At 44.3% G+C, this 11,784-nt stretch overlaps 3 protein-coding genes across 4 annotated transcripts in view; 2 read left to right on the top strand and 1 right to left on the bottom strand.

The window, feature by feature from the left end:
* Positions 1 to 11,784, bottom strand: part of LOC117660204 (H-2 class II histocompatibility antigen, E-S beta chain-like) — a 325,613-nt gene that overhangs the window by 16,134 nt on the left and 297,695 nt on the right. The window lies entirely within an intron of this gene.
* The window catches only part of LOC117657437 (uncharacterized), a 56,943-nt gene that overhangs the window by 37,939 nt on the left and 7,220 nt on the right, over positions 1 to 11,784 (top strand). Inside the window, exons 7-8 of the mRNA XM_087884934.1 lie at positions 3,535 to 4,422; positions 7,982 to 7,985. Coding sequence (XP_087741060.1) covers positions 3,535 to 4,422; positions 7,982 to 7,985 — 892 coding nt within the window. The remainder of the gene's footprint in view (positions 1 to 3,534; positions 4,423 to 7,981; positions 7,986 to 11,784) is intronic.
* Positions 8,024 to 11,784, top strand: part of LOC132710720 (uncharacterized) — a 36,123-nt gene continuing 32,362 nt past the window's right edge. The window contains exon 1 of the mRNA XM_087884841.1: positions 8,024 to 8,089. The gene's annotated coding sequence lies outside the window, so the exon portion shown is untranslated. The remainder of the gene's footprint in view (positions 8,090 to 11,784) is intronic.

The following is an 11,784-nucleotide window of genomic DNA, read 5'->3' as shown; positions in this document are numbered from 1 at the left end:
TGAAGCGGGTGTGCGGAGGACTCCCTCCTTCTATTTTCCCCCCACACTTTTTTGGCCTGGGTTATTTTTCTCTTCTTCCACAACAAGGAGAGCAGAATAGCATTTTCAAGTTCCTGTCAACCAGCATATTCCTCTGGTTATCTTGTTCTGCTAGGTACTTCTCCAACTTGGAGTTTGCAAGAAGCAATTTTTAAAAAGTCCTTCAAAAGTAAATGTATCACAGTGACAGTAACTGCTACAGACCGTTTTGGGGGTAATTCTTTGATTCTGAATTGTGCAAGGCTAATGAAAGATAATTAAATACTCACATTGCCACATTACCATTTTTATAAAGCCTCATTTATAACCTGTAATTTTCTCTTCCTTGTTTTCTTCCTTTCAGCCAATGGCTCAGACTACTAGATCAATCAATGATAGACAGAGCAATAGATCAGTTGATCCAGAAGTGGGATTACTTTAGTGAAACACACTGAAAGTTCTAGAGAATCAATGAGCTTGATAAAACTTCCCCAAATATTTCTTCAGTGAAAGCAATTTTCGATTTGCCAATTTTCTCACCTAATATTAGGACTTGTGTGACGCACAGCCATTTAACTTATCTTTGCTTTGAAAACAATGGAACAGAATAACAGAGTTGATAGGAATCTTGGAGGTCTTCTAGTCCAACCCCCTGCTTAGACAGAAAGCCCTATAACATTTCAGATGATTGGCTGTCCAATTTCTTCTTAAAACATCCAGTGTTGGAGCACCCACAATTTCTAGAGACAAGTCATTCCACTGATTAATTGTTCACATTGTCAGGAAATTCCTCTTTGCTTGTAGGTTGGTTCTCTCCTTGAATAGTTTCTATCTATTTCTTCTTGGAACACTGCTATCATGTCACCCCCTAGTCCTTCTTTTTCTTTTCATCAAACCAGACTTGCCCAATTCCAGCAACCGTTCTTTATATGTTTTAGTCTCCAGTCCACTAATAATTTTTGTTGCTCTTCTCTGCATTCTTTCTAGAGTCTCAATATCTTTTTTATATCTGTCAACCAAACCTGGATGCAATATTCCAAGTGTGGTCTTCCAAAGACATTATAAAGTGGTACTAACACTTCATGTCATCTTGATTCTGTCCCTCTTAATGCAGCCTATGATTCTGTTGCAGTTTGTTTTGGCAACTGTAGCCTACTGTTGACTCCTGTTTAAGTGGTTGTCCATTAGGACTCCAAGATCCATGTTGCCCTTACTACTGTTGAGCCAGGTATCACCTATTCTATGCCAGTGCATTTGGTTTTTCTTTCCTAAATGTAGAACCTTACATTTCTCAGAGTTGATTTCAACCCTAACCCTAATCTGTCGATCCTTCTATATCTGGAGCTTATCTTGTGGAGTGTTGCTATTCCTGTCAATTTGGTCTTGTCTGCAAATTTGATGAGTTTCCCTTCAACCTCCTTGTCTAAATCATTGATGATGATGAACAGATCTTGCAAATCCTCCTGTTCTTTTTTCCGTGTTCAGGAGAGTCTTGTGTCCTTCGAGGAGGTGGCTGTGTCTTTCTCTGAGGAGGAATGGTCTCTGCTGGATCCTGACCAGAAAGCGCTGCATTCGGAAGTCATGCTTGAAAACCATAGGAACGTGGCCTCTCTGGGTAAGAGTTCTCTAGTCCCCAATCAGAGAGTTCAAGAAGACAGATGATAGTTAGTTTTTTTATTAAAAAAACCACTAATCAGATATCGTGTCCTGGGAGGGAGAAGGAAAGGATCTTCTCGTGCTCCAAGGAAGGAAAGAGTCAATGTCTCTTTGCTTAGGTGCTTTCTGTGTCATTTCTTATCTCTATTTGAACTTATCTGTGGAGGCTGAAAAGAATGAGGTGTGCTTTTATGTGTCCTCTGGATGTCATGTGAGAGGAGTGTTGTTGTCATTTGTCCTCTGAAACCTCCAAAATTGTGTGAGAATAGAACTTTCACACTCAGCCCATGGAAGACCATTCTCCCAATCCAATTCAAGAACAAAGGCTTCATACAATGTCACTCAGAGCATCCTAGGGTATGGCAGTTCACTAAGTGACCATTCCAAGTTACAACCAGCCCTCCCCCAAGTACTTGAGACCCAGTCCCGAAATTATGAGTGTTGCAGCACCACGGCTTACGAATGACAGCAAAACCACTGCAATGTTTGCCCTACCTATTACCCCACCCCACAGGGACTTACCGTATTTTTCAGACTATAAGATACACTCCCCCCCCCAAAAAAAATGTGGGTGGAAATGTCTGTGTGTCTTATGGAGCGAATGTGGGCCTGTTTTTGTCCACCCAAACCCTCCGTGTGTCCTGTTCTTGCCTTCCCCAGCAAGGGGGAAGGCAAAAACGGAACGCACCGAGGCCAAAAACTATATTTTTTCTTGTTTTCCTTCTCTAAATCTAAGTGTATCTTATGGCCACACGTGGAATATTGTATCCAGTTTTGGTCGCCACGATGTAAAAAAGATGTTGAGACTTTAAAAATTGTGCAGAGAAAAGCAACAAAGATGATTAGGGGACTGGAACGGTTGCAAGAACTGGGTATATCTAGTTTAATGAAAAGAAGGTCTGGGGTGACATGATAGCAGTGTTCCAATATCTCAGGCGCTGCCATAAAGAACACAGGCTATTCTCCAAAGCACCTGAGGGTAGGACAAGAAGCAATGGGTGGAAAGTAATCAAGGAGAGAAGCAACTTAGAACTAAGGAGAAATTTCCTGACAGTTAGAACAATTAATCAGTGGAACAACCTGCCTCCAGAAGATGTGAATGCTCCAACACAGGAAGTTTTTATGTTGGTAACCATTTATCTGAAGTGGTGTAGGGTTTCCTGCCTAAGCAGGGGATTGGACTGGAAGACCTCCAAGGTCCCCTCCAACTCTTGTTATTCCATTCTATTCCTTAACTCAAAACTGAGTGAGATTTGCATATATATACACCATAGATAATTGTAAAGAAAGAGATGTTTTCTAGATATTTTCAAAGCTCATGAATATAAAAATCATCCTGTCTATATCACACCACTGTAGGCATGCAAACATACAAGCTAAAGGAATTGGAGAAATTCAGAAGGAAATTCACTTGACTTTCTACTCTTTGATCTTTTTCTCTAACCTTGTTATCATTTTCATTTCCCTTTTGCTTTGAAGATAATAAGGGGCAGGAGAATCAAGATTCCTGTGAACTGTTCCAAGTGATCGATGCTAAAGATGGAACGGAGAAGTTTGGAATTCGAATGGAATTAGAAACCCATGATAGAAACCAGTCAAATGATTGGAATCAGGAAAGCTCATCTCCCACCGATGGTCCGATGCAAGACTTTCTTGCCCAACAGGAGAAAATAAGGAAAAAATATATTGGGGAAAGTGTGAAGCCAATCAAAGCTAAATTACAAGTAAATGAACACTATTTAACCCAAAACAAAGGAGACGATGCTATAAGAAGACACAGTGGACAAAATTACAATGGGACATTCATTCTTTCTCTTGGAAATAACTTCCTTACTTCTCAAAAAGCGATTGACACAAAAGAGAAGCCTTATAAATGTTTGGAATGTGGAAAATGTTTTAGAACAAGCGGGCAACTTACTACCCATAAAAGGATCCACACAGGGGAGAAACCATATAAATGCATGGAGTGTGGAAAGACCTTTGCTCATAGCGGTACACTTACTTCCCATAAGATGATCCACACAGGGGAGAAGCCATATAAATGCATGGAGTGTGGAAAGACATTTACTCAGAGCACTGGACTTACAAGACACAAAAAGATCCATTCAGGAGAGAAACCATTTAAATGCACAGAATGTGGAAAGGCCTTTGCTGATAGATGTAGTCTTATTTCCCATGAGATGATCCACACAGGGGAAAAGCCGTATAAATGCACGGAGTGTGGAAAGACCTTTGCTCATAGCAGCACACTTACTATCCATAAAAGAAACCACACAGGGGAGAAACCATTTAAATGCATGGAGTGTGGAAAGACCTTTGCTCAAAGAAGTCATCTTATTTCCCATAAGATGATTCACACAGGAGAGAAGCCATATAAATGCAGAGAGTGTGGAAAGACCTTTGCTCGTAGCAGTACACTTACTTCCCATAAAATGACCCACACACAGGAGAAGCCATATAAATGTGTAGAATGTGGAAAGACCTTTGCTCAGAGCAGTGCACTTACTTCCCATAAGATGAACCACAGAGGGGAAAAGCCATTTAAATGCATGGAGTGTGAAAAGACCTTTGCTCAAAGAGTTGCTCTTATTTCCCATAAGATGATCCACACACGGGAAAAGCCATACAAATGCATGGAATGTGGAAAGACCTTTGCTCGAAGAGGTAATCTTATTTCCCATAACATGATCCACACAGGGGAGAAGCCATATAAATGCATGGAGTGTGGAAAGACATTTACTCAGAGCAGTGGACTTGGAAGCCACAAAAAGATCCACTCGGGAGAGAAGCTATATAAATGCATGGAGTGTGGAAAGAGTTTTGCTCAGAATAGTCATCTTACTTCTCATAAAAGGAACCATGCTCAGGAGAAACTATAGCAATAGCAATTCCACTTAGATTGATATACTATTCCACAATGCTTTACCACTTTATCTCTGAGCAGTTTACAAAGTCAGAAAAGTTCCCAGCAATCTGGGTCCTCATTTTAGCGACCTCAGAAGGATGAAAGGCTGAATCAGCTACTAAAAGTAATCTATACGAATTGAAGACGTTTTCAATAAAATGCCAGTTTGAGACTTCAATTTCCACTTATTTAAAAATGCTCCATCCATTTTCTTGCTGAAATATTTCTCCTTATCCAGAATTTGCATTTCTTGCTCACTCACGATTTTCACTTTGTAAAGCCACTGCCTTTTTTTTAGCTATTCCACAAAGATCTTTAATGTTCCCAGATGCATATGGGGCTTATGATGAAAAAACAACCCACATCTGAAATGTTGTTCTTTGGGTGGCAAGCAGATTAGAGCCCAAGTTTTTTTTTAAATTAATATTAATTATTTACAAATAAAAAAACATATATTGTAATTATCAAACAGATATGAATTATATATGGGTAGACAACACGACACATAAAGACAATCACAAAGAAGGACTAACGGGGTCATAACGATCCCCCAGATACCTATTCAGTTACATCCCGGTAATTCTTTTTGTTCTGATAACATTGACTATTTTGAATACCAAACGCTATCTAATTATAACAAGTATATATTTAATACTATATTGTTTACTCTATGTCCTCTTCTTTAGCCATATGTACCAGCGTTCCCAGTTACTGTAGTATATGGATTCTTTTTTCTCTCTTAGGATATACATTAATTTGTCCAATTCGGCACAGTCCAATATCTTATTTATTTAAATTTAAATTAATTTATTTTTTTTATTTTTTTATTTTATTTTATTTTTATTTTTTTATTTTATATTATATTATTTTTTTTATTTTTTTATTTTTATTTTATATTTTATTTTATTTTATTATTTTATTTTATTTATAAAATTCGTATGCCGCCCTATCTCCAAGGACTTAGGGCGGCTCACAACAATCAACCAAACAACTGTTAAAATCAACAAATATACACAAAAAATATGAAAAGTTGTAAAAATTTTAAAATATACTACCCCATCAGTCCAGGCCGGGGGAAATAAATAGCCAGGTTTTCAATTCACGGCGGAAGGTACGAAGGTCAGGGGCCAACCAGAGCCCCAAGGGAAGTTGATTCCAAAGGGTGGGGGTGCTCACAGAGAAAGTTCTACCTCTGGTGGTTGCCAGCTGACATTGTCTAGCCGATGGCACCCTGAGTAGGCCTTCTCTGTGAGAGCGCACTGGGCGATGGGAAGTTGACGCTGGTTGCAGGTGTTCCGACAAATAGTTTGGGCCTAAGCCATGAAGGGCTTTATAGGCTAACACCAGCACCTTGAATCTCACCCGGAGGGCAACCGGCAACCAATGCAAGCCGCGCAGGAGAGGTGCAATATGGAAGTATCGGGTCCCTCCTGCGCGACCGCATTCTACCAGCTGAAGCCTCCGGGTGGTCTTCATGGGCAGCCCCAGGTAGAGAGCATTGCAGTAGTCGATCCAGGAGGTGACTAGCGCATGAGTGACTGTGTGTAGGGCATCTTGGTCCAAGTATGGGCGCAACTGGCGCACCAGGCGAGCCTGGGCAAATGCCCCCCTGGTCACAGCCATGATATGACCCTCCAAACTCAGCTGTGAATCCAAGAGGACGCCCAAGTTGTGTGACCCTGTCTACAGGGGGCAACACCTCACCCCCAATAGACAGCATTGAAACTTCTCGTTCAGCCCGAGATGCCAGTAACCACAGCCACTCGGTCCTGGCTGGGTTGAGTCAAAGCCTGTTACTCCCCATCCAGATCCGTACCGCTTCCAGGCACCGGGACATCACATCGAGGGCATCACTGGGCTGGTTTGGGGTGGATATAAAAAGCTGGGTATCATCAGCATACTGATGATACCCCACCCCAAAACCACGGATGATCTCTCCCAGCAGCTTCATGTAAATGTTTTTGTTTTTTTTACATTTGATTTATATGCCGCCCTTCTCCGGAGACTCAGGGTGGCTTACAATGCGTTAAGCAACAGCCTTCATACTTTTGTATATTTTATACAAAGTCAGCTTATTGCCCCCACAATTTGGGTCCTCATTTTACCGACCTTAGAAAGGATGGAAGGCTAAGTCAACCTTGAGCCTGGTGGGATTTGAACTTGCAGCAATTGCAGGCAGCTAATGTATAATAACAGTTAATAACACTGCCTTAGTCTGCTGAGCCACCAGAGCTCCTCAAATGTTGAACAGACCGAGGAGGGAGAGGAAAAGGCTCCACAATGGAGGAAAAGCTGGAAATCTCAGGAGAGGCCAGAAAAGAGCCTTGGTAGTACAGTGGTCTAAGGCACCCTGTTATTAAGCTGGTTATTAAGACCAGCTGCCTGCAATTACTGCAGGTTCGAATCTCGCCAAGGCTCAAGGTTGACTCAGCCTTCCATCCTTTCTAAGGTAGGTAAATTGAGGACCCAGTTGTGGGGGCAATAAACTGCCTCCCGGGCAGTTTGGTAACCTAAAAGGACATTTAGTCCCCCCCTCCATGCACACAGAGGAAAGTCCAGCTGAGAATGGTGAAGAGAACAAAGAAAGTGGAGGGTCTCCTCAGGTGACACAAAGGACTCTGCCTGGAGACTGATGATGCTGAAAGCAGGCAGAGTTCCCATTGGTGCTTCACACACACAAAATATTAAGATTCTGCTGTAGGAAGAGCTACTGTACTGGATGACAAGGTGGGGGAGGGGCAGCCCCGCAGCCAATGAGGACAAGTTGGGGGTCACACACAGACACCCCCCAATCCGAAAGGACCCACGGAAAACCCTCAGCTAAACCAGGGAAAGGCGCCGCTTCGCTTCAGGGGAGAAAAACCCCGTTTCCTTCCTTGAAACACGCGTCTCTCTTGCACGGAATGTCTGGACGAACCGGCCCCTTCCGATTTCCCGCCGTTCGACCCCAAATGCGAAATCCCCTCTTTCTTTCTGTGGGTCAGGGTCCCCCTTTTCCTTGCAAAGAACGGAGATCCCGGAATAAAGTTGGGTCCTTTCTCCTCCGCTTCCCGCTCCTTTCCGCAGAGAACTTCGACAGGGGTTGGACTAGAAGACCTCCAAAGTCCCTTCAAGCGCTCTTCTTTTCTGACTGCAGGCCGTTGTTGGTTCCGCCCGTCAATCAACCTCCTTTCTTAAGCAGCCTCCATTTTCTTCCTTTCCTGGAACTGGACCTCCAACCACGGAGAGGCGCCTTTCATTCCCCTACTCCCAAATCCATCCTCCCCGCCCTCTCCCTTCCCCTCAGACGCGCTCCTCTTTCCCGCCCTTTCTACCATCCTGGCACTTCGCGCCAAATCCACCAGGGGGCGCCCTCCGCCAAGGGAAGGGAATTCCAGGCGCTTCCCCATTGGCCCACTGGAGCCTTGTCTCTCTAGGACTTTGCACTCGCTCTCCTTAACCCCTGGAGGCCCGGAAGAGGCGGAGAGGCTGCGGGAGAGTCTGGCGGGGGAACAACCAGACGTGCCTCGGGTAAGGGGGGGCTCTTCCCAGGTCCCATACTCCCCTGCCGCCCTCTCCCTGCAGAGGACCCGGGGAAGAGCCCGAGTGGGAGAGGGTCGGGTCGGCCTTGCGGTGGCCCAGTAGGAGAGGAGAGAAGCCGGGCGAGGAGGAGGCAGGATTCGCACCAGGCTCTCGAGGGCCCCATCCTGTCTCCGGAGGGGGAGAGAAGGGGGGCGGCCTCTCCAGCTGCCTCCTTCCCGGCCCTGCTGGGGGGGACCTGGGCCTTGGCTGGGATGAGCCGCTTGGGGATCCGGGCAGGTTGGGGGAAGGTCGCTCAGTGTCTGAATTCCACTTTCCAATTCTTGGCGTTTCTTTTTCTTCCCATCTCAGATACCGAAACTGGAAGCCATTTGTGGTCTTTGCAAGGCAAACTTTCCTCTTGGGGGAAGAAGAAAAAGAGCGGAATCCCTTGCAGGGATCAGTCCTGCAGCCCCAGAAATGGTCCCGTGAAGGAAAAGGCATCTGGAGACCCACCAGAGTCCTTGGAGCCATTTGCAGTTGCTCTGCAGGACAGAGAAAGGATGGAGACACAACCTTTTGCAAAGGAGGGAAGCGGAAAAGGCCCTTCAGCTGCTCAGCCTGGGAAGGGGGGGAAGCTCTGGACAAGAACCGGGCAGGAGATCCTGGAGGAGGAAACCATCCTCCCTTCAGAAGTTCAGTCCTGGAACTTCATCCAATACCGGGAGGCTGAGGGTCCCCGAGGACTTTGCAGCCGACTCCATGGCTTTTGCAAACGATGGCTGAGACCAGAGAAGAACACCAAAGCCCAGATGCTGGACCTGGTGGTTCTGGAGCAGTTCCTGGCTCTTCTGCCCCCAGAGATGGAGGGCTGGGTGCGGGAGTGTGGAGCAGAGACCAGCTCCCAGGCGGTGGCCCTGGCGGAAGGCCTCCTCCTGAGCCAGGCGGAGGAGCAGAAGGAGCAGATCCAGTTGCAGGTGAGAGACTTTAGGGAGCTCAGAAGGGAATAGAGAAAGTGTTTGAATACTTCACCCTCCTTCCCAAACTTCTCTGGCGTTCATCGTATGTGGCAATTGTTCCCTTGTTTTCTCACTCAACCTCACAGATGGATATTGGGGGCTTTGAGGTTGTGTTCCAAATATGAGAATCCACTTTGTGTCCTGTCATGTACATTAATTCTGCTTCTTTTTTCCTTCCTATTGGAAGTGCTCCACTGTGGAGATCAGAGATCCTGAGGAAAAGAAGAACCCATCAAATCCCCCTCAGGAGCTATTTTTCAGGAGGATCCCTTGGGAAGCTCCAAGTCAGGACACCTCAGGAGGTAATGGAAGATCCTCCAATTTCCCATCTGTCTTTCCTTCACTCTCTCTTCTTTGCTATAGAATAGCTCCTCCTATTTTGTTAATTATGCATTTTGAAATTATTTATTCCTTACAGAGAAACAAAGAACAAGGATTTCTGGTTTTTATGACGGAGATCAAGCTGCGGTTGAACCTCCAAATAAAGTAAGAACGGGAGAAGATTTTAGATTTCTATTCTCCCTTCAGGAAGTGAAGCGGGTGTGCAGAGGGCTCCCTCCTTCTATTTCCCCCCCTTGTTTGGGCTGGATTATTTTTGTCTTCTTCCACAACATGGAGAGCAGAATAGCAGATTCAAGTTCCTGTCCGCCAGCATAGCTTCCTCTGGTTATCTTGCTGTGCTAGGTACTCCACCAACTTTGAATTTACAAGAAGCAATTTTTAAAAAGTCCTTCAAGAGTAAACGTATCACTGCTACAGACCCTGTTTTTAGGGTAATTCTAATGAAAGATAATTAAATACATTGCCGCATTACCATTTTTATACAGCCTCATTTATAACCTGTAGTTTTCTCTTCCTTATTTTCTTCCTTTCAGCCAATGGCTCAGACTACTAGATCAATCACTGATAGACAGAGTGATAGATCAGTTGATCCAGAAGTGGGATTACTTTGCTGAAATGCACTGAAGGTTTTGAAGAATCAATGAACTTCCCCAAATATTTTTTCAGTGAAAAAACTTGTGGACTTGTGTGATGCATAGCCATTTAACTTAGTGCAAATCTTTACTTTGGGACTTTGGGAACAATGGAATAGAAAACATAGTTGGTAGGGATCTTGGAGGTCTTCTAATCCAACCCCCTGCTCAGACTGGGACCCCTATAACATTTCAGATAAATGGCTGTCCAGTTTCTTCATAGACACCTCCAGTGTTGGAGCACCCACAATTTCTGGAGACAAGTCATTCCACTGATTAATTGTCCTCACTGTCAGGAAATTTCTCTTTACTTGTAGGTTGGTTCTCTCCTTGAATCGTTTCCATCCATTGCTTCTTGGAACGCTTCTATCATGTCACCCCATCTAGTCCTTCTTTTCATGAAACTAGACTCACCCAATTCCTTTATACTGTATGTTTTAGCCTCCAGTCCACTCTTCTCTTCACTCTTTCTGGCAACCAAACCTGGATGCAATATTCCACGTGTGGTCTTACGCGGGCCTTTTAAAGTGGTACCAACACTTCATGTCATCTTGATTCCATGGCTCTTAATGCAGCCTATGATTCTGTTGGGTTTTTTTTCTTTTTGGCAACTGTAGCACACTGCTGGCTCATGTTTAAATGATTGTCCACTAGGACTCCAAGATCCCTGTTGCCCTTACTACTGTTGAGCCAGGTATCATCTATTCTACGCCAGTTCATTTGGTTTTTCTTTTCTAAATGTGGAACCTTACGTTTCTCACTGTTGATTTTGTTTTGTTAGATGGGGCTCAGTCTGTCGATCCTTCTATATCTGGAGTTTATCTTCTGGAGTGTTGCTATTCCTGTCAATTTGGTCTTGTCTGCAAATTTGATGAGTTCCCCTTCTATCCTCTTGTCTAAATCATTGATGAAGATGAACAGATCTTGCAAATTCTCCTGTTCTGTTCTGTTTTTTCCGTGTTCAGGAGAGTCTTGTGTCCTTCGAGGAGGTGGCTGTGTATTTCTCTGAGGAGGAATGGTCTCAGCTGGATCCTGACCAGAAAGCGCTGCATTCGAAAGTCATGCTTGAAAACCATAGGAGCGTGGTCTCTCTGGGTAAGAGTTCTCTAGTCCCCAATCAGAGAGTTCAAGAAGACAGATGATAGTTAGTTTTTTTATTAAAAAACCACTAATCAGATATCATCTCCTGGGAGGGAGAAGGAAGGGATCTGGCCTTCTCGTCCTCCACGGAAGGAAAAAGTCAGTGTCTCATTGCTGAAATGCTTTTGGGCCATTTTGTATCTGTATTTTTTCCATTTCTATTTGAACTTATCTGTGGGGGCTGAAAAAAACAAGGTGTGCTTTTATATGTCCTCTGGAGGTCATGTAAGAGGAGCGTATTATCATTTGTCCTCCAAAATTGTGTGAGAACAGAACTTTCACACGCAGCCCATGTAAGAGCATTCTCCCAGTCCAATTCAAGAACAAAGGCCTCATGCAATGTCACTCAAGAGCATCCTAGGGTGCAGGTAATCCCCTAGTTATGGCAGTTCACTAAGTGACCATTCCAAGTTACGACCAGCCCTCCCCCAAGTACTTGAGACCCAGTCCCGAAATTATGAGAGTTGCCACACCATGGCCGTCATTCACACTTACTAATGACAGCTGAAGCGCTGCAACATTTGCCCTACCTATTCCCCCATCCCCACAGGGACTTACCGTATTTTTCAGACTA

Source organism: Pantherophis guttatus, chromosome 2, assembly GCF_059756535.1.
Source record: "Pantherophis guttatus breed Tessera chromosome 2, ASM5975653v1, whole genome shotgun sequence".
In the NCBI taxonomy this organism is placed as follows: domain Eukaryota; kingdom Metazoa; phylum Chordata; class Lepidosauria; order Squamata; family Colubridae; genus Pantherophis; species Pantherophis guttatus.
Note: the sequence above shows the minus strand (reverse complement) of the source record. Positions and strands in the feature narration are given on the sequence as shown.